At 47.3% G+C, this 27,703-nt stretch overlaps 1 protein-coding gene across 1 annotated transcript in view; it reads left to right on the top strand.

The window, feature by feature from the left end:
- CREB3L1 (cAMP responsive element binding protein 3 like 1) overlaps positions 1 to 27,703 on the top strand; it is a 66,152-nt gene that overhangs the window by 12,863 nt on the left and 25,586 nt on the right. The window contains 1 exon segment of the mRNA XM_038408034.2: positions 26,412 to 26,640. Coding sequence (XP_038263962.1) covers positions 26,412 to 26,640 — 229 coding nt within the window.

The raw sequence follows: 27,703 nt of genomic DNA on the forward strand, positions 1-27,703 counted from the left end.
AAACTTGGTCTTTTTCCTAGAATAAACAGAAAGTAACCCCTTTATTTAGATGACAAAGCTCCTGTTCAACCGCAGTGTTAGCATTCACTTGGTGGCAGAGGCAGCACTATACATGCATTTTTTCCGTTATGAGGTATATTACATAAGAGGGAGGTGGCTAGTAACTTATCTGTCAGCACCAAAAGAGAATGTATCAGGGTTCCTTCTGCAGTCCGAGTTGACTTACTCGGATGCCCACTGGAATTCTAGCAGGGTGAGCTTCCTCACTGCAGTGCCTACTAGCAGGATACATTTACTTACATGGTACCCACTGGAATTCATTTCTAGCAGGATAAGCTTCCTCACTGCAATGCCAATAGAATTCTAGCAGGGTGAGCTTCTTACCTATGTCAACATGTCCCCACCAGCCAATTTGCAGAGAGTCCATGATCCTCCTTTTGGCTTTCCACTGTTAGTAATACTTCCTCTCCTGGTAGAGCTTTTTCTGAAAGAAAGGTTGTACGGAGAGTTTGAGTGCACATACTATGACACATGAAAAAGGCTGTTCTGAGGCATGAGAAGAGCTGAATAAAGACGAGGTCAATGTTTGTGGGTGCATTTCATTGTTAAGTTTTGCATGTTAGAATGGCTTAATGTAGAATCTAAGTGGTAAATTAATGACGGCCAAAGGAGAGAGGGAGGGAGGACGGGCAAGTGCTTTCAGCTGAGCTAGCTTTCCCAGGGAAGGAACTGAAAGATGGCTAACTTCCCTTCAGCTAAACTGCCTATGACATTTTTAAAGAATGTTGATGGAACACTTTTTTTTTTTCAAAGCCCTTTTCAGTCTCTCTATCTCAAAGCTCTTGGCATTGTAATGAGAGAATCTCTGAACTGTCTGTTCCCATGCAAATATGGGGACATGGGATTTGGGGAGGTGATGTGAAGCCACAAATATTTACTTGCCAATTGAGCTGTACTGGTAAAGGTCAGTGGTCCTGTGAATGAGCCATTAGCCCAAGGAGTTAGGAGACCTGTTTTCTATTCCCAGCTCTTAGTTACTTGGTGTGTGATCTTGGGTAGGTTAATTGAGGAGGATGATAATACTTATTCATATTTGTGCAGTGCTTTGCAATCTATGGGTGAAATGGGCTACATAAATGTTGGGCATTATAGACTGTGGTTGGCTTCTGCCAGGTGCATAAGACCTCAAATATTCTGCAGGCTGCATTTCATGTTCCTGTCCAAGTAATACCTTGGTATTACTACTTGATTCTTGCAAACAGCATCAAGTTAGTGTCCTCTGCATGTTTAATTCACATGCTGTTGCCACCAGCACCCTTTTGGGCTAACTCTACTCCCTGCACTATCCCAGGGACACCTCTCCCTGCTTCCATTTACCCCTGGCTTACACACCTATAGCCAATGTCAGCCCACCTAATGGTGCTCCCATGCAACTCAATTTGAGTTAAATTTACAGGTAAGACTTTAGGAGGTCCATCATTGTATCATATACTTTACTTCTACAGCACTCTGCATGAAGGACCTGATCCAAAGCCCATTGTAGTCGGTGAAGTTTTTGTATTGGCTTCAGTGAATCAGGCACTGAATGAATACAGCTGAACTGAAGGAGTCATATGGTCCTTATTCCATACTTTTGAACTCTATAGGTCTGATTCTGATCTCAGTCCAGATTTACTCAGATAGCTTCAGGATTTACACAAGTGTAACAATCCTGTATTGCTACTCTTGCTTTCTATATTCCAGATTGAAAATAAAAAGATTTGTTCCTTATGAACCCAATGGATGAACTGAAGTGGGATTCACAAGAGGACCTGGACACTGCAACACTGATCAACATGGCACCTAACTTTTAGGCACCTAGAAAACCACAGGAACAACACTGATTCACAAAGCCAAGTTAGGCACCTAGACTCAGTATACAATGAATGTGGGGAGAGAGGCACCTTAGAATGAGATGCAGAAAAGCCAGCATCCTAATTGGGGGGGGGGACTGCCTAAGCTACCCAGTGGGAGATGTTGACAACATACTGTGTCCTAAGCTCTGCCCTTCTCACAGAGCAAGCCCCTATATCTGTTTAGTGATCTTCAAATGGGAACCAGTCAGGAAGCTTGGGCGCCTAAGGCGTTTCTTGCAGGAATGAGTTGGGCACCTGCCTTGCTCCATACAAAACAGCCAGAGGAGACCTAACTTCTAGCCCAGTGGTTAGAACGCCCACCTGGGATGTGGGAGATGCAGGTTCAATTTCCCTCTCTCTGCCAGAGGGTCAGAGAACTTGAACAGCAGCCTCCCACCTCTTAGGGGAGTGCTATAACCAGTGAGCTATTGACTAGACTGATGTGGGGTTCCCTCAGTCTCCCCTGTGAAAATTGTTCCATGGTGGGTAAATGAAAGAGAGGTAGAAGCTGGAGAACTGGGTTCTGGAGTCTCCCATTTGCCAGGTGGGTGCCTTAACACTGGACTACAGAATCATTTTCATCTTTCTCTGGCCAGCGACTGTTCTGTTGTGGATAAATACTTAAATAGTCATTAGGCCTCCTGTGAGGTGGGAGACCCCTGTTCAAATCCTGTCTCCTCCTCTAGCCGGGACTGAACCTGGATTTGCCACATTCAAGGCAGGTGATCTTACTACTGGGCTAATGCTGTGGGAGGGGCACCTCTTCCAACTGAACTTTGAGTGGGACCTAATTCAGTAGGTGGCCTCTGAGCACACCTACTGAATCTGGCCCTGCACATGACATAGGTGGACAAATGTCTGTCTTCCCCCAGTTTGTGAATTGCCCTGTGGCTTAGGCAAGAGAGAGGCATCCAAACACCTAGAAGGTGCAACAAGAGTGATGTCATGGTGGGAGTCTGCTATAGACCACCGGACCAGGGGGATGAGGTGGATGAGGCTTTCTTCCGGCAACTCACGGAAGCTACTAGATCGCATGCCCTGATTCTCATGGGTGACTTTAATTTTTCTGATATCTGCTGGGAGAGCAATACAGCGGTGCATAGACAATCCAGGAAGTTTTTGGAAAGCGTAGGGGACAATTTCCTGGTGCAAGTGCTAGGGGAGCCAACTAGGGGGAGCGCTTTTCTTGACCTGCTGCTCACAAACCGGGTAGAATTAGTGGGGGAAGCAAAAGTGGATGGGAATCTGGGAGGCAGTGACCATGAGTTGGTTGAGTTCAGGATCCTGACGCAGGGAAGAAAGGTAAGCAGCAGGATACGGACCCTGGACTTCAGGAAAGCAGACTTTGACTCCCTCAGGGAACAGATGGCCAGGATCCCCTGGGGGACTAACATGAAAGGGAAGGGAGTCCAGGAGAGCTGGCTGTATTTCAAGGAATCCCTGTTGAGGTTACAGGGACAAACCATCCCGATGAGTCGAAAGAATAGTAAATATGGCAGGCGACCAGCTTGGCTTAATGGTGAAATCTTAGCGGATCTTAAACATAAAAAAGAAGCTTACAAGAAGTGGAAGGTTGGACATATGACCAGGGAAGAGTATAAAAATATTGCTCGGGCATGTAGGAAAGATATCAGGAGGGCCAAATCGCACCTGGAGCTGCAGCTAGCAAGAGATGTCAAGAGTAACAAGAAGGGTTTCTTCAGGTATGTTGGCAACAAGAAGAAAGCCAAGGAAAGTGTGAGCCCCTTACTGAATGAGGGAGGCAAGCTAGTGACAGAGGATGTGGAAAAAGCTAATGTACTCAATGCTTTTTTTGCCTCTGTTTTCACTAACAAGGTCAGCTCCCAGACTGCTGTGCTGGGCATCACAAAATGGGGAAGAGATGGCCAGCCCTCTGTAGAGATAGAGGTGGTTAGGGACTATTTAGAAAAGCTGGACGTGCACAAGTCCATGGGGCCGGACGAATTGCATCCGAGAGTGCTGAGGGAATTGGCGGCTGTGATTGCAGAGCCCTTGGCCATTATCTTTGAAAACTCGTGGCGAACGGGGGAAGTCCCGGATGACTGGAAAAAGGCTAATGTAGTGCCCATCTTTAAAAAAGGGAAGAAGGAGGATCCTGGGAACTACAGGCCGGTCAGCCTCACCTCAGTCCCTGGAAAAATCATGGAGCAGGTCCTCAAAGAATCAATCCTGAAGCACTTAGAGGAGAGGAAAGTGATCAGGAACAGTCAGCATGGATTCACCAAGGGAAGGTCATGCCTGACTAATCTAATCGCCTTTTATGATGAGATTACTGGTTCTGTGGATGAAGGGAAAGCAGTGGATGTATTGTTTCTTGACTTTAGCAAAGCTTTTGACACGGTCTCCCACAGCATTCTTGTCAGCAAGTTAAGGAAGTATGGGCTGGATGAATGCACTATAAGGTGGGTAGAAAGCTGGCTAGATTGTCGGGCTCAACGGGTAGTGATCAATGGCTCCATGTCTAGTTGGCAGCCGGTGTCAAGTGGAGTGCCCCAGGGGTCGGTCCTGGGGCCCGTTTTGTTCAATATCTTCATAAATGATCTGGAGGATGGTGTGGATTGCACTCTCAGCAAATTTGCGGATGATACTAAACTGGGAGGAGTGGTAGATACGCTGGAGGGGAGGGATAGGATACAGAAGGACCTAGACAAATTGGAAGATTGGGCCAAAAGAAATCTAATGAGGTTCAATAAGGATAAGTGCAGGGTCCTGCACTTAGGATGGAAGAATCCAATGCACCGCTACAGACTAGGGACCGAATGGCTCGGCAGCAGTTCTGCGGAAAAGGACCTAGGGGTGACAGTGGACGAGAAGCTGGATATGAGTCAGCAGTGTGCCCTTGTTGCCAAGAAGGCCAATGGCATTTTGGGATGTATAAGTAGGGGCATAGCGAGCAGATCGAGGGACGTGATCGTTCCCCTCTATTCAACACTGGTGAGGCCTCATCTGGAGTACTGTGTCCAGTTTTGGGCCCCACACTACAAGAAGGATGTGGATAAATTGGAAAGAGTACAGCGAAGGGCAACAAAAATGATTAGGGGTCTAGAGCACATGACTTACGAGGAGAGGCTGAGGGAGCTGGGATTGTTTAGTCTGCAGAAGAGAAGAATGAGGGGGGATTTGATAGCTGCTTTCAACTACCTGAAAGGGGGTTTCAAAGAGGATGGCTCTAGACTGTTCTCAATGGTAGCAGATGACAGAACGAGGAGTAATGGTCTCAAGTTGCAATGGGGGAGGTTTAGATTGGATATTAGGAAAAACTTTTTCACTAAGAGGGTGGTGAAACACTGGAATGCGTTACCTAGGGAGGTGGTAGAATCTCCTTCCTTAGAGGTTTTTAAGGTCAGGCTTGACAAAGCCCTGGCTAGGATGATTTAACTGGGACTTGGTCCTGCTTTGAGCAGGGGGTTGGACTAGATGACCTTCTGGGGTCCCTTCCAACCCTGATATTCTATGATTCTATGATTCTAAGGAGACAGCAGTGTGCCTGCTCAGCGGTAGATATGTAGGTATTGAGGGAACTTGTACTCTGAAAATGTAGGTACCAAGTAAGTTTAAGAGCCTACAGGATTTGGTAGGAGTCTTGTGAATCCCAGTGGAGCCAAAACTGGGACTCAGGTGCCTAAGTACCTTTGTGAATCTGGGCTTGAGTCCCTGTCCCTACTCCATCCCCAAGAGAACAAACAGACCCTGAGTCAGTGTCAAAACTTAACCCCTTCCTGGGCTTTGCAACTCAATAACACACATAAACCTCTACCAAAGCTTGCTCCCTAGGCATGGCTGTCCCTAGGATTGCCCTCTGGGCAAAGTTCCTTCTGTCCCCAAAAGATGCTCCCACCTCCATTATATCCAGGAAGGATTTAACACGCTGCACCTGTCCCAGTGAGCCAGCAGAACTTCAGCCACTTTATGCAGGAAACTAACACCTGCTAACTGGGGGGACAATAGAAGACCATTGTTGCTCTTACAGTCCCCAAACCTGCTTATTGCACATGGATACATTGTCTTGTAGATGTCTGGAGATTTTTTTTCCCTTAAACAGTAAGCAGTTATTTCCTTGTGTTTAAAGTTAGATTTTTCTCAATGGTGTTAGGACAGTTTGCTCCTTCCTCCATTTTGAAAGAATAGTGTCATATTTGTTTTTCCCAGTCCTTTGGCACCTGTCCTGATCTCTGTGAATGACTGAAAATAATTGTCACTGGTTCAGTATATTTATCAGTATTAGCAAATTCCCTTAATACCCCCCAGGCCCGTAAACATTTTAGTTTTTCCAAGTAGTCCCTTTACCTGCATTTTATAAATCTGATAGAATTGTTGCCCCCTTTCACTTATCCTGAGTGCCAGAAGGTAGTCTGTAGAGCTTATGGGGTGTATCGGATGGCACCATTGATGCCGTCATGCACAAAGAAGGGTCTGATTTAACAGTATTTTAACTATTAATTTTAATATGACCCAGAGTAGTGCCTAAAGGCCCCAAACTGAGATTGAGGCTCCATGGTGCTGGTACTGTACAAATGCAGAGTAAGAGGTATTAATGCAATGTTTGATACTGCCCACTATGCTAGGTGTTTATCCTACCCTATCCAGGAGAAGCTATCTGTGGTGAACTACTAGCATCAGGGCCATCAACCCTTAAACCCCCTCATTTGGTAACACTCTCTGTATACACTATATATCACAGAGTAATGTGGTGGTTGATTTTCATTCATTTGCAGCAGTGTGGTCCAATGGATAGATCCTAGGTCTGGGTTTTCATCCTGACTTTGCCACGTTCCTTCTCCAGAGAACTTGCAGTCTAAATAGACAAAGAGTGGGAGGGAAAGAGGTACTGAGAGGTGATGGGACTAGCACAAGATCACACAGCTGGCCAGTGACAGAACTGCAGATAGAGCCCAAGTCTCCTGTGCCCTGTTGGCTCTATTAGGCTACCTTTCAATGCATAATGTGATAATTATAGTTAAATATATTTTTATGCAACATCTCTTGAGGATACATTCCTTTTCTGAGAGAAGAGGAAGGAGAAAAGGGTCAAGAGAGGAGGAGAATATGGGAAGAAAGGGGGGAAAACAGAGAACATAGCAGGAGAGAAGAGGAGGAGATAGAGGTAGCTATTTATTCAGCATATTCTTCAGCCATCTGGACCTGTTGGCCTGGCTCCAGTTGGACAGGCTCACAGGTTTATCCACAGCATGATGTAATCTCTACTGTCCAGCTTTGATTTTTTTTATTTTTTTTTCACTGCTCTGGATAGCCTCTTAGCTGGCACACGTCTGGGGTGGGCACTTTGATTTCCTGTTTCTATTTGTGGAGTTCTCCTGGCTGGGCCTCAGTAGTTGCTGATGTTTTGCATTTCTGCAAACTGAGAAACTGCACACCATTTTGCTGACAGCTTTGTCACCTTGGGAGCCAGATCCTTGCACAAAGCGTGTGCTGGCTTGAACAACATCTTGGTGTGGAAGTAGGATGATCCCTCTGGATAATGTTTGGAACATTCTTGCCCAGCCCTGGAGCAGGTCTCCCTTAAGCATCAGCAAAGATAGTGACTGTTGAGAATCTTGGATTCCATTCAAGTTCTGCAGCTTGTGGACTTCCCCTGTTGGTACGGGGCACAATTTACTTGATCCCACAGTCCTCCCCCAGTGGAAGTGAAGGAAGAGGCTATGTGTGATCTCAGTCACCAATTCTAGTATGCTGGGGCTCAATAATCCTAAAGTCATCACTGCTCTGAAAATCAGCCAGACTTGCAAGGGATGGTGGAAAAGGGAGAAACCTGGATTAATGCAATGTTTGATACTGCCCACTATGCTAGGTGTTTATCCTACCCTATCCAGGAGAAGCTATCTGTGGTGAACTGCTAGCATCAGGGCCATCAACCCTTAAGCCCCCTCATTTGGTAACACTCTCTGTATACACTATATCCCAGTAATGTGGTTGATTTTCATTCATTTGCAGCAGTGTGGTCCAATGGATAGATCCTAGGTCTGGGTTTTCATCCTGACTTTGCCACTGACTATGTGTAATCTGGGGCAAATCATTTCTCTTCTCTGTGCTGCAGTTTCCTACTCTGCAAAATAGAGATAATGATGCCCTCCCAAACCCACCTCTTCAAAGTGCTTTGGGATCTTAAGTGAAAAGGCCCATCTAGATGCACAGTGTTTCTGTTTTGGGTAAATTCAAGGCAAATGGTACAGAGTTTATCCCTGTATCCTGTTTCAGATCTGAAGAAATGGAGCAACACCCAGAGGCCTGGGCATAGATGAGCTTGTGGATGCTCTCTGCTTGAAGAAAAGATTTCCCTCACAGAGTAATATAGCTGCAACCAGAGCCCAGCCCTGCCATGCTTATACTACAGTCCTGCTCAAGGACATGTTGACCTCAGCTCTGATTCAAGAGATGTAGATAGCATTGGGGTGAATCAGTAAGCAACAGTTTGATGACAGCACATGATGACTTCTTACCCATGACTCCTTCTCCTGGCCATGTCCTTTATTCTTGCTTTCTCCAGGGATTTAAGGCTGGGGTTGTTGAGTACATGACCTGGTCACCTCTGAGTGACACTTTGTCTAGTTAAGATGCCACATTGACTGACTGTGTCTAGAGGGAGCAGTGCCTTGCTCTCATTGCTGGATAATGTGCTGAAAGGTGGTCCTGTGCATGAGGGTAAGGCATGTTCTGCCTGGAGGCAGGGACTGATCCTTGCTGAGCGAGAGAGGAGCTGAGGAAAGATGACAGCCTCTGAAAATCAAGCACCAATTCTGGGAGTGGGTCAAGGATTTTGAGTCATTGCTTTAGCTGGTGGCAACAGAGACAGTTTCATGCCTGGGCTCTTTTATGTCTGGGACAGAGAGAGAACCGCCCCTTGTCACTCAGAGGGCCACCAGAAACAGTAATAATTAATAATGGAGAGATTCACAAACTCACTGCCTGCTCCATAAGTAAAACTGAGGAAAACTCAACTCTGCAAAAAAACAAAAAAAAAAAAAAACAAAAACTAGAGAATAGGAGAGGAAAGAGCTGGTGAGAATGAAAGCCAAAGCCTGCATGTCAGCTGCAGTGTGGGGAGCTCCTTCCAGCTGGCCCCAGTTCAAAGGAACAGTTTTTATTGTCCAAGAGCATTTCCAAAACTCCATTCAAACCCTACAGAAAATTAACCCAAGATGCAGGGTGTGATTTATCACCCAATTAAAGAGAGTAGGACACCAGAATTAGATAGAGAGGAGAGAGGCGTGTACCCTCTTTGAGAGGCAGAGGAGGGAAAAATAAGGAACAAAGCAGGGGAGAATCAGTCCCCAAGGATTTAAATTAAGAGTGATCACATCAGAAGAATTCTTAAAGAATAGTGAATGGGTGCCATGAACCTCCAGTTGAGGTCCTGCAGTCACAAACTAATATACTGGAGCACAAACTTGACAAGTTGTGGAATTTAATAAATGAAAAGTTTCATACTTAGGAAAAGCCATCTGCTCTTTGGGGGCCAGAAGGGGAATATTTTGTTGGTTGTGCCTTTTTCCTGCAGATTAGTTATGGATTTGTCTGTCTCCTTTGGCACAAAACCATCCCAGACACACTGGGCCTGTCACTGCTTCCAGTTCTGTATGACTATATAACTATTTAACTATGTACTAACTGAAAGAATGTTGACAAGCCAAACCACTGGGGACTTTGCTTTAATTTTCCAGGGCTCAAATAATCGTTACCTCTGCATTTTCCACATCACTGTTGACCATTTCACACCACATTTTCTTGTTTTCCCAGAGAAGTTGCTTGGTTCCATCTGTGATCTATTTATCTTAAAATCCAAATACAAGTAATATAATTAATCTTTAAACCCAATGGTAAAATTTACCCAAATGGCTAGATCCTACTGTCATTGAAATAAATGTCAAAACTCCCATTGACTTTAATGGAAGGAAGATTGTATCCATAGTTAGCAAAATAATCAGCTAGGATAGGTATCCTCAGGCTGTTGCACTGGTTAAGAGGGGACTTGATTATGATCTATAGGTACCTACCTGAGGAGAAGATCTCTGATAGAAGAGGTCTCTTTAATACCACAGGTTTCAGAGTAGCAGCCGTGTTAGTCTGTATTCTCAAAAAGAAAAGGAGTCTCTAAGGTGCCACAAGTACTCCTTTTCTTTTTAATACCACAGACAAAGGCATAACGAGATTCATTGGCTGAAAACTGAGGTTAGGCAACTTCAGACTAGAAATAATGCACAATTTTTAAGTGAGGGTGATTCACCATTGAAACCATTTACCCAGGGACTTGGTGAATTTTCCATAAATGGAAGTCTTTTAAAATAAAGATTAGATGGTTTTGCAAAATATATGCGTAGCTCAACTACAAGTAATGGGCTGAATGAAATTCTATGGTGTGTTATGCAGGAAGTCAGACTAGATCAGTAGTCCCCAAACTTTTTACTTCACGCCCCCCTTTACCTCTGTCTGTGCCCCACCCCCCAAGCCATATTTGGGAGCCGGGGCTGGGAGTGGGCCCATGGTTGGGGCCAGGCTGAGGCTGGGGCTGAAGCCAAGGGCTGGGGCCGCAGCAGGAGGCAGGTTGGGGGCCAGGAGTGGGACGGGAAGCGTGGCTGGGGGCTGAGGATGGGGGCTGGGCTGGGGCTGCAGCAGAGACGGGGTTTGGGCCTGAATCTGGGGCCAGGGCTGGGAGTGGAGCCATGGCCAGGCCAGCTGCCAGGGCCACTAGGGTTGCCAACCCTCCTGGGTTGGGTGGAGGTCTACCAGAATCAGCATCAATCTCCTGATGACTATTGAAAGCAATCTGGGAGATTTTAATAGGCCGCAAAAAGTCCAGTCAGCAGGGCTAAAGCAGGCTCCCTGCTCAGCTCCACGTGGCTCCCAGGAAGTGGCATCATGTCCCTCCAGCTCTTAGGCACAGGGATGGCCACGGGATCTCCACGCACTTCCCTGGCCCTGAGCGCTGACACTGCAGCTCCCATTGGCCGGGAACCATGGCAAACAGGGGCAGCATGCAGAGTCACCTGGCTGCCCCTGAGCCTAGGAGCCAGAGGGACATGTTGGTTGCTTCCAGGAGCCACCCAAGGTAAGCTCTGCCTGGCCGGAGCCTGCACCCCTCACCCCATCCCACACCCCAACCCCCTGCCCCAACCCTGAGACCCCTTCCCATACCCAAACTCCCTCCTAGAGTCTGCACCCTCTCCCGCACTCCTGCCACAGCCCTGAGCCCCCTCCTGCACTCTGAACCTCTTGACCCCAGCCTGGAGCCCCCTCCTGCACCCAAATCCCCAAGCCCCATCCCAAAGCTCACACCCCCAGCAGGAATCCTCACCTCCTCCCACAACCCAACCTTCTGCCCCAGCCCATGAAAGTGAGGGTGGGTGAAAGTGAGCGATGGAGGAAGGGGGAATGGAGTGAGCAGGGGGTGGGGCCTCAGAGAAGGGGCTTGGCAGGGGCAGGGCCTTGGGGAAGGGGCAGGGCAAGTGTGTTTGGGTCTGTGCAATTAGAAAGTTGGCAACCCTAGGGGCTGCAGCTGGGTGTGGAGCTGTGGCCAGGCTGGGAGCCAGGATCCGACAGCTGGGGCTGCAGCCAGGTGCGGTTCCGCAGCTGGGCCAGGAACCCTGGGCTGAGGCCGGGTGGGCAGGGCTGGGAGTCTAGCTGCAGGCAGGAGCTGGGGCTGGAGCAGAGTTGGGGGCAGAGCAAGGCTGGGTGGTGCGCTCTCCCCACCCTTCCCCCCCTGATATTCCTCCATGTCCCCCTAGGTTTGGGGACCAGTGGACTAGATTATAATTGTCCTTTCTGGCCTTAGTTTCATAGATTTTTTTTTTTTTATCTGTTGTATCCTATTTTAATTTGCAAACATACCTTGGATAATACACCCTGAAATCTGCAGGTTTCTGCAGACTCTGCAATTGGAATACATGTGCCTGACTTGGAACGTTCAGGGGTGGCTCTCTGGGGATTTGCCATTGTCAAAGGAAAATGTGATATTTGTTCCCAGGAAGGTGCATGGGTCTCTGATTTCAGGTGAATGAACTCCTTTTGTTTCTTTTTGCTAGTTAGGGATATAAGGAGACCTTGCTGGGAAGGAACTTGGGACACAGCTGCTCTGCCCTGTCAGGGAGAAGTCCACCTTCTTGGATGATAATAGCGAGAGATATCATGCCTGGGGTGTGGGGAGAAAGTGGTGGGAAGGTGTTGACCCATATTGCTTGAACTTTTATTAGGCAGCCAATGCAACAGGACTCTCTCCAGCTGAGCAGAGGGACCAGCGCCCCTGATCTCAGGGGAACAATGCCTTTTTCACAGAACTATGGATTTCCCCCATCCTCCTGGTGTCACCAGTTAGCACCACAGCCTTGCTTGTGGTTGAGAATGGAATTAGCCTTGGGGTTAACCCCTCCCCCGGCTTGCCCCAGCAGTGAACAGCAACCTGACCTAGAGGGATCATCACCTTGCTGAGGCTAAGAAGGAAATTCACTTTGTCCTGCTTTCTCCAGACTCTCATGTCTCCAGCTCTGATGCTGAGGTGAAAATGATACCCTGAAAGTACAAGTTAAAGTTAAATTTCCTATCTGTTTTTCAGGGCACAGACTTTTCATTGGGTTACTGGCAGCAGGTCAGAAATCTCCATTCCAACCCGAGTCACTTTGAAAACAGCCTGTGCCCAGAAGTATGAACATTGCAGAGCTAGACAGTCACCTCCCTCTCCAGCCTCACAGAGAGCTCCACCCTTGCCGTGATGCCTGTGCATATCACAACCTTAAAGCCATAAACAATTTAGCAGCTGGTGAGACCCTGTTCAATCTGTTAGTTATATAAACATGCTGGGGGCAGCTCCCTCCCAGTCTGCCCGTTGAAGAGTTTTCCAGCAGCATGGCTTGACTTCTCTCACGACTTTGGGTGAAAGCCTCTCACCTGCGAATCATAAGTCCTCTCTTTTTGGTCCAGACTTTCTTGGTCTGGGGTTACCTTTCATGAAGGATCAGGGTTCAAAGCCATCAGTAGCATGTGGTGTTAACGCCTGAGCTTTCTGAACTGAATAGTGTAGTGCTATCTGCCACCTCAAAAGCCTGCTTTCTCCATTGCTCTTCTGGGACCTACCCTGTGGCAGGATAGGGATTGTTTCTGATTTCACTCGTTGGGTATTGAGAGAAACGGTTTGAATGAGAGAAATGAATCTGTTTGGGGAGGAAAATGTTTTTCCTGCATCATTAGTCTCCCTCTATCTCCTAGGCCTGTGTTCGTACTGTATTGTCTCTCCTTCCCCACACTGTGTGGAACAGGCTCATAGGAACATGGGAATTGCTGTACTAGATAAGATCATTGGTCCACCTACTCCAGAAACCTAGCTCCAGTATCAGCCAGTACCTAATGCTTCAGAGAAAGATGCAAAAAGTGACAATTATGGAATAAGCTGTTCTTAAGGGAAGTTTCTTCCCAACCCCATCAGCTAGTGGTTGGTTTATGCGCAGAAGCAGGAAGCTGTATATCTTATTTTTAATACTACCTAATGTAACTGTGGATGTTATTATCCATACAAATGTCTAATCCTCTGAACCTTATTAAGATCTTGGCCCCATTGATATATTGTGGCAGTGGGTTCCACATGCTATTTTTCACTGAGTAAAAGAAGTAATTCCTTTTATTTAAAATGTGTTGTCTTTCAGTTTCCTTCAATGTCTCCACCTACCTGAATTCTAATAAGTGAATAGGAGCTCCTGATTTACCTTTATTAGAACATCCATTATTTTGTATACCTCTAACATATCATCTCGTGTCTTTTCTAAGCAGTCCCAATTTTTTTCAATCTCTCATCATATGAAACTCTCTCCAGGCCTCTAATCACTTATGTCTACACTGTCATTTACTGTCTCTGGACTCTTTTTAGTCTGCCCTATCCTTTTGGTGACAGGGTGGTAAGAACTGAACACAATATTTCAGATGACACCCTACAATTGATTCAGAACCTGGCATATTATTATTCCCCGTATTATTGCCCATCCTTTACCTCATGTATCCTAACATTTTGATTCCTGATATTCATCAGGCAGAAGTTTTCCTTAAATTCTCTGGGCAGACCTGCAGGGTTTGTCTGTAGGTTTGCGGTTTGGGGGCTGGCTTCTTTTGCAGGCTGCATAGTGACATTTTATGCAGATGTGCATCACAACTGAACTCTGATTGCTTTTTGGCTGCTGTGTCTTTGAGAGCCCTTGGGAGGGAGCTTTTGGGGATATTTTTTTTTTTTAAGGGAAAGTGTCTTGGAGGAGATGAAGCTATAGCAGAGTTGGATTTGAAAGACAGGCACTTCCTATGAGCTGATGAATTGTTAATAAGGATAATCCCACTCCTTACATTCCTCTAGCTTTTCATTGCAAACCATCCCAAAGCACTCAACTAACTACACAGCCTCACCATCATAGAACCTCCTTGGGGTGGGATGTATCAGCCAACCAACACACTTTGTACAAGAGACAGGGGAGGAGAAATTTTGGCAAAAGACATCAAGCTAAACCCCATATCGAACCAAAAGAGCTCTGGACTCTCCCATGGCCACAAACAGAACCACGCTTTTTAAGATCTCATCACACACACAATGGCATAGAATTCACATTATCTGCCCCTAAAGGCTGATGGCTCAGTTGACCCCTTCTGCATTTACACTTGGGATTCTAGTGAGTCTGTTTAAAAACCTTTTGTTGAGGCTATTAAGCTACCCCTAAGAGCTAGGGCATCTGCATTAACCCTAGTGAGAGGGCTGAGTGGTGATGAGTATTACCAATCTGCTTCCTCTCAAAGCTGTTGCTGGCATTAAGTCTCTGCCAGGGCCTGGACTAGTAAGGAGATAGAGAATAACGAAGTATCTGTGGAGGCTTCTGTAGTCTCATTATGGGGTGCTGCACAGAGAAACGCAAGTCATTCTGCAGAAGCTCTGCTCACGAGCTGATTGAGATAGGAATATACTATTGGCATTAGTAGCGAGAAATAAAGAATGCTAGAATTTTTAATTAGCAGATGTCTTGAGTTCTCAAAGCTCAAGTCTTCAGAGCTAAACCCTATGAAGGCAAGACTCCTGTATAACCAAAGTGGGGTTACACTCTTAACTTTAATGGAGGGAACACTCCCATTTGTCTAAATGCTTCACTTTGGAATAACAGGGTTATGCTCCCTCAAGGGTCAAGTTCTGCTCTGACTTTATACCCCATTAGGTTACTATGAGTTGTAATCCAGGGCAGAATTCTGGCTTTTGTTGTGTATGCACTATATATGGAGTGAAGGTAGCAGGAAAGAGCAGGGATTCCTTCTTCTGTCCTTCAGGATGCTGATGACTGGAATGGACAGTTCCCTGTCTCTGTTCAGGACGCTGCAGACTCAGCTAGTTCCTTGCAGAAGCAAACTAGACTTTCCAGCTATATTCACTGAACAAAGAGCATGTGGGCCTTGTCTGCATTAGAGAAATTTGGCATAGGTTCCGTGCAAATGTTCCCCATGGTGCACAGGTGATCATACTACTGTGATACCAATCCTTTTGGTACCTTCAGTTTGGGGGGGGGGCTCTGCCCCACACCCACAGCATCACACACCTACCAGGATGCTTTTAGCCTCTTGGATACTCAGTTTCTGGGGTTCTGCTCCTTGCAGCAAAATCCACATGGCCAGTTGTCAAACACATTTACACAAAGCAAGCTAAGCCCAAATGTGAGGGAGATGTTGGTGGACCTAGATTTTTCTAAAAAAGAAAGGAGTACTTGTGGCACCTTAGAGACTAACAAATTTATTTGAGCATAAGCTTTTCTGAGCTACTCAGAAGTTCACAAAAGCTTATGCTCAAATAAATTTGTTAGTCTCTAAGATGCCACAAGTACTCTTTTTTTTTCTTTTTGCAGACACAGACTAACACAGCTGCTACTCTGAAACCTAGATTTCTCTGGCACTGTAATAGCAGGCACTTTAAGTTCCTTTGTTGGGGATACTGGGAGAACCAATCAGAGTGATTTATACATTTTCCTTATTCCTTTTGCTTTCGGGACAAAAACATAAAGTTAAACAAACCCAACAACCCTGAAGTGCCTGGTTGTCTCTCAAAATTCCTCCCCAATGAAGGAAGTGAAAAGTTTAAGGTTAGCATTGCATGACTGATTCTGGCCACGTTTTGATGTGGTCTGTACTGTGTGTGTGCATGCTGCTTATTGTGCATTTCATCAGCTGATTTTTCCATTGGGGGTTGTGAGGGAGGCAGTGAATAGTAAACTTCTGTGTCTGCCACAGATGGAGATGCAAACTGTGGAATGAGTGAGTACCAAAGTGCTAAGTCGACAGAGCTCCCAAACTGGAATTGTCACTTCTTAGACACTCATTAAAAACAGTCAGAGAACTAGGCAAAAAGTCAGAAACATGAAGGGATGAGGTACTGAGACCAACACAAATCACACTGAGAATCAGAGTCTCATTCCTAGTTAGGTCTGATACATGGAGACTGGGTGCATCAGTAACCTGAAAGAAACTCATGTGAAGCATAAATTTGAGATGGTTTGGGGATTCTGGTACTGGGTCTCTGAGCTCCAGTGTTTGAGCAGCAAGCTGGGTCAGAACACAGAAAACTTTGACACCAGAATTAAAAGGTTGTACGGGAATCCAGATAACAAACTGGTATTTCATGGGCAGCCTGGGGCTGAGAGCAGGGGCTGCAGATGGGCCAGCACTGGGACCTTGTACAGATTGTATGTGTGTGACAAGTTCAAAACACTTGCAGGTGTGCTCTGGACTTGAATCCTTAAAAAAACAAAACCCCAAGAAAAAAACACCATAAAGCATAAGTGTATGGCAGCACTGAAGTCTGGTATAGGTCCAGCAGGGAAAGAATCTGCAGTGGATTTCTATGCCTCCTGCCCACCCCATCTCATGCCTGGATTAATTATTTTATGTTTGTTCAGGACAAATGAGGAAAGTATGTACTTGTACTGTATGATTATTATTTGTATGAATGTCCTCTGAATGCAGCCCCAGGGAAAGAGAGAACTAGAATTGGGTTCTGTGACCATCTGAGTGTAGCCCTGGAAGAAGGCAGCACTGATGTGAGTTTGTGTGAAGTGACATTTCTAACATTCTCTTGCATTGGGTCAAGTTAGTTAGTCAGAGGGAGTTGGGAATTGAGTAACCCTGGGAGTGTTCTCTATGGAGTGGGGCAGTCACCCTCCCATCTTCCTTATTTCCTTTAGGATAGTAACACATGCTCCTAGATGCCCTGGGCTTCAGACTGCCACACATGATCCAGGTTGATTTGTAACTGGTTTTAGGGAAGCAGTTAGAGACCAGGGATAGTTCTGTTTAGACCAAACCAGGTCTAGATCCCAGTGTCTGCCAGGAAACTCAGAGCTAGCCATGCTGATTTGAAGAGTTGGGCTGCGGAGTTAGCTTTAGCAGTTTGCAGCTGGTTCGTGAATCTGTTGTATGAATCTGTGTGGCTCCATTCCCACTCCACCCCTGCGCAAACACAATGACTCAAAGGCACAGACTCATGGGCCTTGGGGAGGCCAAGGTCTCTTTGTATGAAAATGAGGCAATAGCTTGTCTGACCATGAAAATACTGTGCACCAACTACATCTTCCCCACCAGGCTCTGCATTCAGGCTGCGGGCAGCAGCAGTTCTCTGTAGCAATACCCCCATCCTGTGCGTGGGGACCTGCTGGGCTCGCCTGTTTTATCGCACTATGATTCACAGCGCCGACGGCTGGAACGTGGAACTCTGAAGCAAACGGGAGGAGAATTTCCTCCCCTTGGACACTTGCCCCCCTTGCTTGCTGAGGGCTGGATTTCTTCGTTTCCCCCCTTAAGCCCACGCTGTGAAGGGCTGTGCCCCATTCGGCGCCTGGGTGGCTTGGGGGCAGTGGCACCCTATTTATAAGAGGTAGTGATGACTCAGTGAGGTGCTCGGCTACTGTAGTGGGGCACGTGGTACAGAAGCCCCCCGAGGTGCTTGTGCCCCACCCTGCTTTCCCCAGCTCACGCTCACCCCGCGCAGAGCACCCGCACGGGCCTGTGCGCTACCCGAGCCCCGGCGTGAGCGGCGGGGGCGGGGGACGGCACAAGCCCTGCGCGGGCGGCCGGGCTGTCCGCCGGGGGTCCCTCGCACCCTCCGACTGCAGGAGCCGGCGTGCCAAAGGCAGAGAGCGCTGGGGGAGCGGCTGGCTGCGGTGACGGCGGCCCTGGGACCACAGAGGGCCGCTCGCTCCCCGCCCCAAGCAGGCCCCGCAGGGCAGCAGCCGCAGCGCGTCCCCCGCGCGAGCTCCGTTCTAACCCTGCACTCCTCTTGAGCGGCACGGCCCCGCCGCGGCTCGGCGGGCAGGCGCTTCCCCATTGGCCCTGGGTCCCTCGCAGCTGTCCAATGGGCTGTCCGCTTCCTCCCTCTGTTCTCTAGACGGCCTTTCGGGACGCGGGTTAACCCTTTGCAGGCCCCGGGGCTGGGCTGGGTTCCCGCAGGGCTCCTCGCCCCTGCAGCTCGCTAGCCCTTCCTACTGCCCCTTTCTCCTCGCCTCCTCTTCTTGCCCTCCTTTCTTCCCCCCCCTCTCCTCAGCTTTCCTTTGCCCCCTGGCACCGGCCTGCCGCCCCCCTCTGATAGGCGCAAAGCCACAGAGCTGCGAGGTGGGAATGACCCGGTGCTCGCCCCAGCGCACGATTGGTCGCCACAGTCTCTCCTTCTGTGTCTGGTCCAGTGTTAAACGTCTCAGGTGCAGGGTCTCCGCCCTCCCTCTCGGTCTGAGTGGGAGGCTGAAGTGGCCCAACGCCCCCAGGCAGAAGAAAGGTAGCCTGCTCATGTGCCAAGGGAGGCACTCGCCTAGAACTTGAGTTTGATTCCCTGGGCCATCACGGATTTCCTGTGTGAGCTTCGGCTAGTCACTTAGGCTATGTCTACCCAGATCCTTGGTAGCAGTTTGTGGGGAGGGATGAGGCTCCCACCCCCTTGCTCCTCCTCTTCCCCCAGAAGACCCATCCCCTGGCCAGGCGGAAAGCTGGCGTTGGGCAGTGGTAAGAGCTGCCTGGGGAGCGTGGGTGTGGGCATATGTGGGGAGCCCTAGATCCTCCCTAGCCTGTGTCCCCACCCTCAGGGTATGCTGCCCAAGGCAGATGGAGGGCTTCGTAGTGAGCGGGGGCTAAGGGAAGAGGCTGGTGATGCTGGCTTCGTGGTGGGGGAGCTGATCGACATGTCTGACCGAGGCTTGCAGTTTGGGCGGGCAATGCAGTCCCATGTTAAAAAGTGGGAGGGCCATGCTCCCCCCCCCCCACGCCATGGTTCCAGTGCCTCTGCAGTGAGGCACTGCTTACGTGAGTAAAGACTCACCAGAACCTTAGGATATGTATGGCTCTTTACATGCCCAAGCAGTGCCTTCCCCCATCTACATTGCTGTTTTTACCAGGGTAGCATCCCAATGCCTCCCTGCTGCTGAAGTCTTTCCCCACTGCAGGGAGCTGCTAGAGCCTTTCACCGCCCCAGGGAAAGCATCCAATAGGGGCTAAGGCCCTGGCAGAGGGAAGGCAGTGAGGAAAGGCTCTGGTAGCTCCCTGCTGCCAGAGCCTTTCCCCATTGCCTGCCCCCTGCCAGAGCCTTTCACGGTTACACACCAAAATGGATGCAGCCTGCTTATCACTGTAGTGTCAAGCTATACGTATCCTCAAGACCGCTGCAAGTGCAGAGAAGGCTGTAGCCTCCCTGTGCCTCACTTCCCATCCCCATCTATAAAATGCAGAATATAGCACTACCTTACCTCTCTCAGGGATGTTGTGAGGTATATTACATTGTTGAGATCACATATGTACCTAAGATGGACATATGTTTAAGAAAAACAACCTCTGTTGAAAGTATTTGTAAAATAAATAGTCAATTATTAGCTAGAAACTAATCTCTTCTAGTTTTATGTGCCCAAAGTGCAGAGGAATCACTAATATCCAAAAGAGATCCTGGGAAAGAGTAGTATGACATTTCTAACAACTGCCACTTCCTCTCCATGATATCTGGGGTATCCTGCCCCAGCAGGAGAGCCAGGGCTCAGTGAAGCCTAATGGAAGATGAAATTCAGCTGGGAGGAGCAGGTTGGGCCTGTATAAAGGGATGAAGGTGCCAGCAGATAGGGGTTATGGGGAAGTAGTCTCTCCTTGAGAGAAGGATTGCTTGTTTGAGGCTATAGTAAACACTTTCCTCTGATTATTTGGAGTCTGCATCATCCCTAGCAGGACATGTGGCACTTATCTCTAGAAATTGTAGATCCAGGCCCTTGGCACAGAAATTTTATGGAAGGAGCTTTTGCAATGAAATGTGTATTGTATTCATTGTGACTCTATGAAATGTCAGGGACAGTGGCCACAGCCAAGGAATAATAACACAAGCACCGTCTAAGTCTCAAAATACTTTACAGATTGGAAAGAAGTAAATACCATACCTCTACTGTGAGGGATTGGACCCCCTGCATTGTTTGTGGTAGTGTGAAACTCCCCTCCTCCCATGCCTATCCATTAATTTTAATGATAAACTTTGGTACTTGCTCTAGAGCTGAACTGTCAGCCTGTGAGCCTTCTGAAAGCACGGTGTGTCAGGGATTTGGATGTTTTCTGAAGTGTTGCCACTAAAAATGATCACAGAAAAACTTGTCATGTTTGGCAATCTCTGGGAAAGACTGAAGGCTGGAATAGCAGGTGGTGCTGCAGGTCAGAATTGTGGGCCTGGGGTTGCAGTGGGGCCAGCAAATCTCAATCAGTTGGATTGAAGTGCTTCAACTGGGCTGCATAGACATCCAGGACTGGAATAGCATGGAGAATTGTGGGTTAGCACTGAGGTGTATTGGCAGATCTGTGGGAAAGGACTGGAATAGCAGGGAGCTGCAGGTTAGGATGGAGGTGCATGTGGGGGAGGGGCTAGATTGGAATAGCTGGGTCTGCAGATCAAGACTGAAGTGCATTGGAATAGCTATTTAGAGGTCCAGACTATGATAGCAGGAGGGATTGAAGGTCAGGATGGAGATGCATTGACTGCGTTGTGAGTCTGCCCACACTCTGCCTGGCTCTTGTTAGCACTGTGAGACCTTCACTTTCATGAGCACTAAAATGCAGCACATTTTTAAGAGAGTGAAAGGACTGGCTGGAGCATGTGGGCTCTTCTTTCTTGGAATGAATAGGAAATCTCTGCTGTGAAGCTGGAGTGCAGAGGCTTCATTCCTCAGTGAAAGCAGAGAAAGGAAATGCAGATGTCACAGCTGGAATGGGAGATTTATCTTGGCAAGCAGAGAGGAAAAATATTTTTAAAATAAAAGAGAAAACTTAGAAGAATCCCCTCCGTATTTTCTAGCCTGCCAACATGTGCAGTATCTCCAACCTGCAAAGGTCTTAAATTCCTAGATTTGGGCTACAGCTCAGCTGGACTGGCTCTTTGCTGGTTCCTCTTTGGAGTGAAACCACTGAGTTTCATAGCAGCAGTGACAAGGCTGTGAGAAATGAACTGAATCTGAAGGAGATTGTCCCAAAGCAGCTCAATGAAAGATGGGGAGGGAGAGCCCACAACAGGGGAGGTGGTGGAGGAGAGAGATGAGGGTCCAAGCTCGGGTGACTGTTGAGGTGGAGGAGATGGAGAGCTCACCTTTGGATGTCTTATGCTAGCTCCCAAGGTAACTCCTTGTATACCAGGAAGGGGCTCTTTAAATGAGAGGCACAAACACATGGAGCTTGACATTCAAGCAACTCTGAGTGTGAGGTCTGGGTGAAAACATGTGGTGGAAACATGTTTGGACTATTCAATGCATGTCAGTCACCAGGCTTGGGAGGGTGCAGGAGCCAGTGTCTCAAAGACTCACACTCTTCCTGGCTGATGAGTTGTCTTAACTTGAGCAGATTTTCCCGTGGTGTCAGAGATGCTTTTGGGATATCTGTGTTTGGAGATAGGCTGCTCCGTGGCTCCAGCACATACATGCATATCCCATCTCCATGGACAATGTTGAGGGGGAGGGCTGGCCAGAGAGCGTGGTTTGGATCAGGAAAATCCTGCACATCATCACCATGGGGCTGTTGTCCCTTTGGCTGCCCCTTCCTGGACCGTTGTTGGCAGTACCGCTTTGGAAATAATATCTCGTGATATTTTTTGGGGCTGCAGAGCAGGTCAAAGGGAGTTAGAAAGAGGAGAGCATGAAAGGGAGGGGGAGATAGCAGGAGGGAATGATGTGAACAGAGACTGAACTGTTAGCTTTGGATCCTAGTCTGGAAGAAGTTTTCTCCAAGTCAATTCACAGCCCTTCCCTTGGACTGGGATGATGACGATCACATGTCCTAGCTGCTCGTCCCCTCCTTAAACTGGGACCATTTATATGAAGATGATTTCACAAAATCATGAGTGGAGATTCTAGCTTATGTGAAGCGTCACTGCAGAATCCTTCATCATATCACAGCTGAATCCCACTGCAGACTTGGCAGGTCTCACCTAGTCAGGGAGAAGAGAGTGCTCCCAGAAGGAGATTCTAGCCAGGAAGATGCTGTGGGACTCTGAGCCTGTTCTGTGCATCTCCTTATTGTCCCCATCTTCATTCATATCAAGCCTTTGTGAATTCCTTCCTTAGGTCTCATTCTTATTGTGTGTTCTGGCCTTGCTCCATTGATCTCTTTACTGCAGAGCATTAAGTACAAAGTCTAGTCTAGGGAGTTCTACAATGTGGTCCACAGAGGTCCTGCTCTTTAATATTGAGGTGTGGCCTGCAGAGACTACAGACCCCAATGGTGCATGCTCCTTTCTCTGACCCAAGTGGTCACATTGTATACCGGCTTCTGTAGTTTCCCTAGGGCTTCTCCCAAATTAAAGAAGAAGGCAGTTGTAAATCTGCTGCCTTCTATGCAAATTTGATGCAGCTCTCCAGCTCTTGGCCTGATGCCAGTGGAGGGGGGATAGAGTTTGGGCATCCTGTGTTAGTTGTATATGTATTTATTAGATGTGTTTCAGAGGCATGCATCACCAAAGGCTCTAGACTGCCCATTATCACAGGATCCAAGATGCCCATCACTGAAGGATCTGGACACGCAGACTCTATTTTATCATTTTGCCAGATGAACATGGATAAACTTACTGCTCAGAAATTTACCTCTGAGCTAATTTTATGTGTTGGCAGCATGGGAGATCAAAGCCCATCATGAGGGACACAACAGCACTCTGTGACTGGGCAGTTCACTGCCCAGTCATCTCCAACATAGATATGTCTAATTGTAAAGTGGTGTTATCACCTGCATTGGCTCTGCCTCCCCTTTATCTCTCCTTCCTTTTTCCCCTGCCCCTATCCCACCCATTTTTTGTCTCTGAGCCCTTGCCAGCTTTTCTGGGTAAAAATAACAATTTACAAATCTGATTTTTCTGTGTGCATTTTCCATTTATAGGAGTCTCATCCCTGGTGCCATCTTTGATAATAACGGTAATAATCCTCAGTCTCGGAGACTGGCCTACCTTAAACACAGCATTCTCTTATCTCTGCTACCCTCACTCAGAGACACCCTAGATTAGTCCTGAGCTGGTAAATGAGTGTTTGGTGAGAGATGAAAGGGAGCAGCACTGGTGAATAGGCAGTTAAAATATTTACACCTGCTGAAGGATCAAAATCATCAGAACGGCCATACTGGGTCAGACCAAAGGTCCATCTAGCCCAGTATCCTGTCTTCCGACAGTTGCCAATGCCAGGTTTACATCCCCTGATGTTATTGCCTTTTGGATCTGCAGAGCGGGTATGGACCCCTTTCTCTCTCCCACCTCCAGTTCTCGCTGTACAAGTTAGCTAAGATCCCTGGAGGAGAAGTGGTACCTTTAAGCAGCCCTCTTGCATTTCTGTAATGACAGCTTTGACATCTGTAGCCACATTTTCAAAAGTGGCTACTCATCCTGAGTCCCTTTAATTTTTGGGTGCCCAAAAGAAAAAATGCCCCAAATCATTGGCTGTTTTGAAAAATGTTGGTGTTTGAGCTGAACAGCTGTGAAATTAAGAAAAAAATCTCCCCTTCCCTCATTTATAACCTGTAGATAACCTTCCTCCAGTGGTGAGATGACCCTTTTGTTTTAAATCAAACAATGTCATGCCATCACACTTTCTCTGTTTATCCTCTGCTTGGGAGACCATAGTGTGATCAGGAATCCTTGGTCTAACTGGGGTTGGGAGGCAGGTATGCGGATTTTATGTGAAATTATGGCATGAGTCAGTGCAACTTCTCCCTGATTCTCTCCCTACCCTCATCCCTTTTGTTAACCCAAAGTTATGGAGGAGATTTGAAACTCACAGGAAAGGCATTGATAATTCCCACAGCAGCTGTTCCTCCAGCCCTGAGCACATAGGTAGGTTTGACTGTGGATTTGTTCTTTCATATATTTGCTCGCTGTGGAGGGAACGTGGTATGTCAGAACTCTGGATTCTTTCACTTTTCTACTTACATTCCCACCCTTTATAATTACACTATCATCTTTTCTTGCACTGAGTTTGCTTGCTTTGTTTAAAAAAGAAAAGACACAGGGCAGGTGCAGCAGCATCTGTATGAATGTATGCTCCTTAAAGCCAATGTTCCGAGTAGTGCAGCCCCCAGACACACAGGAAGAGGCAGAGATGCTACATTCCCAATGCTAATTAGATAACTCGGGTAAACCAGGTGTCTTCCACTGAGTCAGTGGCTTTCTCCTCACAAAGGGTTACGTCCAGGGCAACTTAGAATTTTTTTCTGTTCTTCATCCAAGCACAGAAATGCTTCTAGCTACTGTACCTTGAAAATGGCCAAGTGGGTTTTACTAAACTACTGAACCAGATTTTCCTCTCCCAGAGAAGAAGCTTGGAAAATTTCCTGTGCCCAAATGTCCTGTGAGTGGTTGAAAACCAGGGCTTAGAATGAAAGTACCTCCTTCTCCTCTCTCTCCATACTCTGTAATCCCAAGAGAGGTTTGGCTGGCTCCATGTCAGCCTGCCTCTGGGGTGACTGGGAGGACAGGAGTGAGGGAAACAAAGGCACAGAAAAGCTAGTGTCAGGAGGAAAGCAGGAATCTCAAACTCCAGAGCTGGAAGGGAAAATTGGTTCCTTAGTGCTCCTTGGTTGTCTGATTTTTCAAATCAAAGGCAGGGGCATGGAAGGGTGTGACCAACTGCAAACTGCTCCCCCCCTCCGCCCCCTATGCTCTCTCCATCTTCTCCCTGGCAAGGCAGGGGGGCTGCCCAGCTGCAGCCCGCTCCTTTCCCCAACCCTCTCACTGCCAAGGCTCTGTTTGCAGAAAGATATTGTGCTAAAGTAAAACAAACACACCTTCCTATTGGAACAGGAACTAGTGGAGTGTGGTATCCGGGATCCCCTGGCCAACTCCTCCCTCAGCTTTGCTTTTAGAGAATGAAAAGAATATACACACCTGTACCCCCTCAGGCTCCTCCTGGTACATGGCCTCCTTCACTGGTACTCAGAGGGCTCTAATGTATGCCTCTCCTCTCTCTCTCTCACACACACATATGCCATTGTTCTCAATATTTTGCTTGCAGTGCCCCCCCCCAGTCCACCCCAGATTCTCCCCTCTTCAGCCACTCCTGGCCTGCCTAGCTTTCTCAGACTTTGGGTCAGCACTAGCCAGATCTTTTAAGACCACCTATGTAATCTGTGTTTCTCTTTCTTCTCTCTGAGCCAAAAGCGTCAATCTGCCAATAAATGGGATCCTTTTTCAGCTGGGTAACCATCATTTTTCTCATTGCCCCACCAATGTTTTGTTGCATCAAATGGATAAGTTAGTGATCTGACCTCTCAATAGGAGTGCATGTCTCAGGGGAAACAGGTTCTGCATGGGATCAGATTTTTTTGCTGTTAGTGGAATGATTGTTTGCTGTTAACAGGCGGCCATCTGTGGTGTTTAAATTTCATCAGGAAGCAGAATTTCACAGGCTTTAACTGGCCTTAGGACATTCTCATAGGGTCCACAAAGGGGCTGTGAAATCCTAAAGGAAATTAAATACAACATGGGGCCTTCCTGTTATTTTGATCACATTAATGTTTTCTCACTGATAGAAATCAGTGGTTGGATTTTGTTATCCTTGGTACCAGGGTGCCTACTTCTGCTTGGAGAACACATGGGAACATTTATGTCACTACGCACAGGCTCAGAAGAACACAACACTTTTATGTACTTATACTTTTTTACCACACAAGTTTTCCTAGAGCTCTTTCTTCTACTAAATAGCATATGATATAAACCCTACATAGACAGATAGATGGGTACATAGGGGAGACAGGGAGATAGCTAGTTGGGTATGTACAGGATAGATAGATAGATAAAAAGGCAGATATATCAATGAGCATTTGAACTGTACCTTATTAATAGACAGCTGATTTTATCTAGCTATCAGAACTGATCAGAATAAAGGGTGGAGATTATTTTTTTCATCCAAATGATGTGGTTGCTGAAGTTTTGATCACAGTTCAGTGGAAGGCTCCCTAGCCCCTAACGGAATTGACAATAATATTCTCTTTCACTTGGTTCCTTCTCAGCATTTCTCCGAGAATCTGGATCATTTCTCTGAGAACATGGAGGATTTCTCCAATGAACTCTTCAGCAGTTTCTTTGATGATCCTATGTTGGCTGAAAAGAACCCTTTACTGGACATGGACTTGGAGCCTCCTACTCCGGGCATCCAGGCAGAGCACAGCTACTCGCTCAGTGGAGATTCTGCTCCGCAGAGCCCCCTCATGCCTATCAAGACTGAAGATAATGCTAATGGTGAGCACAAGAAACCCATATGCAGATAGCTGTTTCCAAAAGATGTACTGCATGTCCTAGAAGAGCTGGTGTCTTTGAGCAGAGGCGGGGGTCTGCTTGACCCAAGTCGGGCTCCTCTGAACTGAGGCACTCCTAACTGCTTTGACTTAGTGCAGTTAGTCAACAGATAATTTGTCTGTTGTTTTATGAATGTGGGCCACATTTTTTTCTTAAATTTGTTGTGCTCACAATATAATTATTCATTTCTATTGCTGAATGTTATTCATGCTGATGATTATGGTTTGTGTCTCTGCGCGCTGTGTGCTCTTGTGTGCTCCTGGCAAACTACAGGCAGCAGTTCCATAGGATCCTGCTAGGTTTGGAGTGGATGCATTGGACTCAAGTCCCTTCCTGGAGCTTACCAGAGAGGTTTGACCTGGATATAGGGAGCAAGAGTCTCTGCCTGCAGCCAGTGTTGGCTCATGTGGAAAACTAAGTGGCTTCCTTGTGAGTGGATCTCTTAGAGGAAGACAGAGAGGAACAGTTATTTTAAACCCTATTTTTAAAACAATTCATTTCAGGGTAATTCATGATGGCTGGATATTTTTAGAGCAATCCCAACAGAGTGTCCTGTAATTTGCGGGACTGTGTGGGTGTCCTGGCAGCTGATGGACACCAGGCTGCCTGAAAAAGCTGTGTCACTGACTCAGTATATACCGGAGAAGAAAGCCCTTCCTTTAGCAAGAACAAGGTCTGGGATAGAGGTTTCCCCATCATAGCCAGGAACTATCCCTGCTCTGTGATAACAAACACCAAGAAAGGAGAGAAACTGCCATCTGCTGCCTCTTCTTTGCAAATTACACAGTCAATACCTTTAGGGTCATTACCCATAACTCAGAAAGTGCATCAGAGGATCACCAAGCAAGGGGCCTAACATCAGGCCCGACAGCTTTTCCTTAACCTTCAAACACTCAGAAGAGTTTCCTGTACCTGACTTTAACATTAACACGTCCCTGCCGGGGGCTCAGCAGAAGCAAGTATTCTTGGGCAATTAGCAAAAACCAAACAGGTAAGGACACACACC

Source organism: Dermochelys coriacea, chromosome 6 (assembly GCF_009764565.3).
Source record: "Dermochelys coriacea isolate rDerCor1 chromosome 6, rDerCor1.pri.v4, whole genome shotgun sequence".
Taxonomy (NCBI): domain Eukaryota; kingdom Metazoa; phylum Chordata; order Testudines; family Dermochelyidae; genus Dermochelys; species Dermochelys coriacea.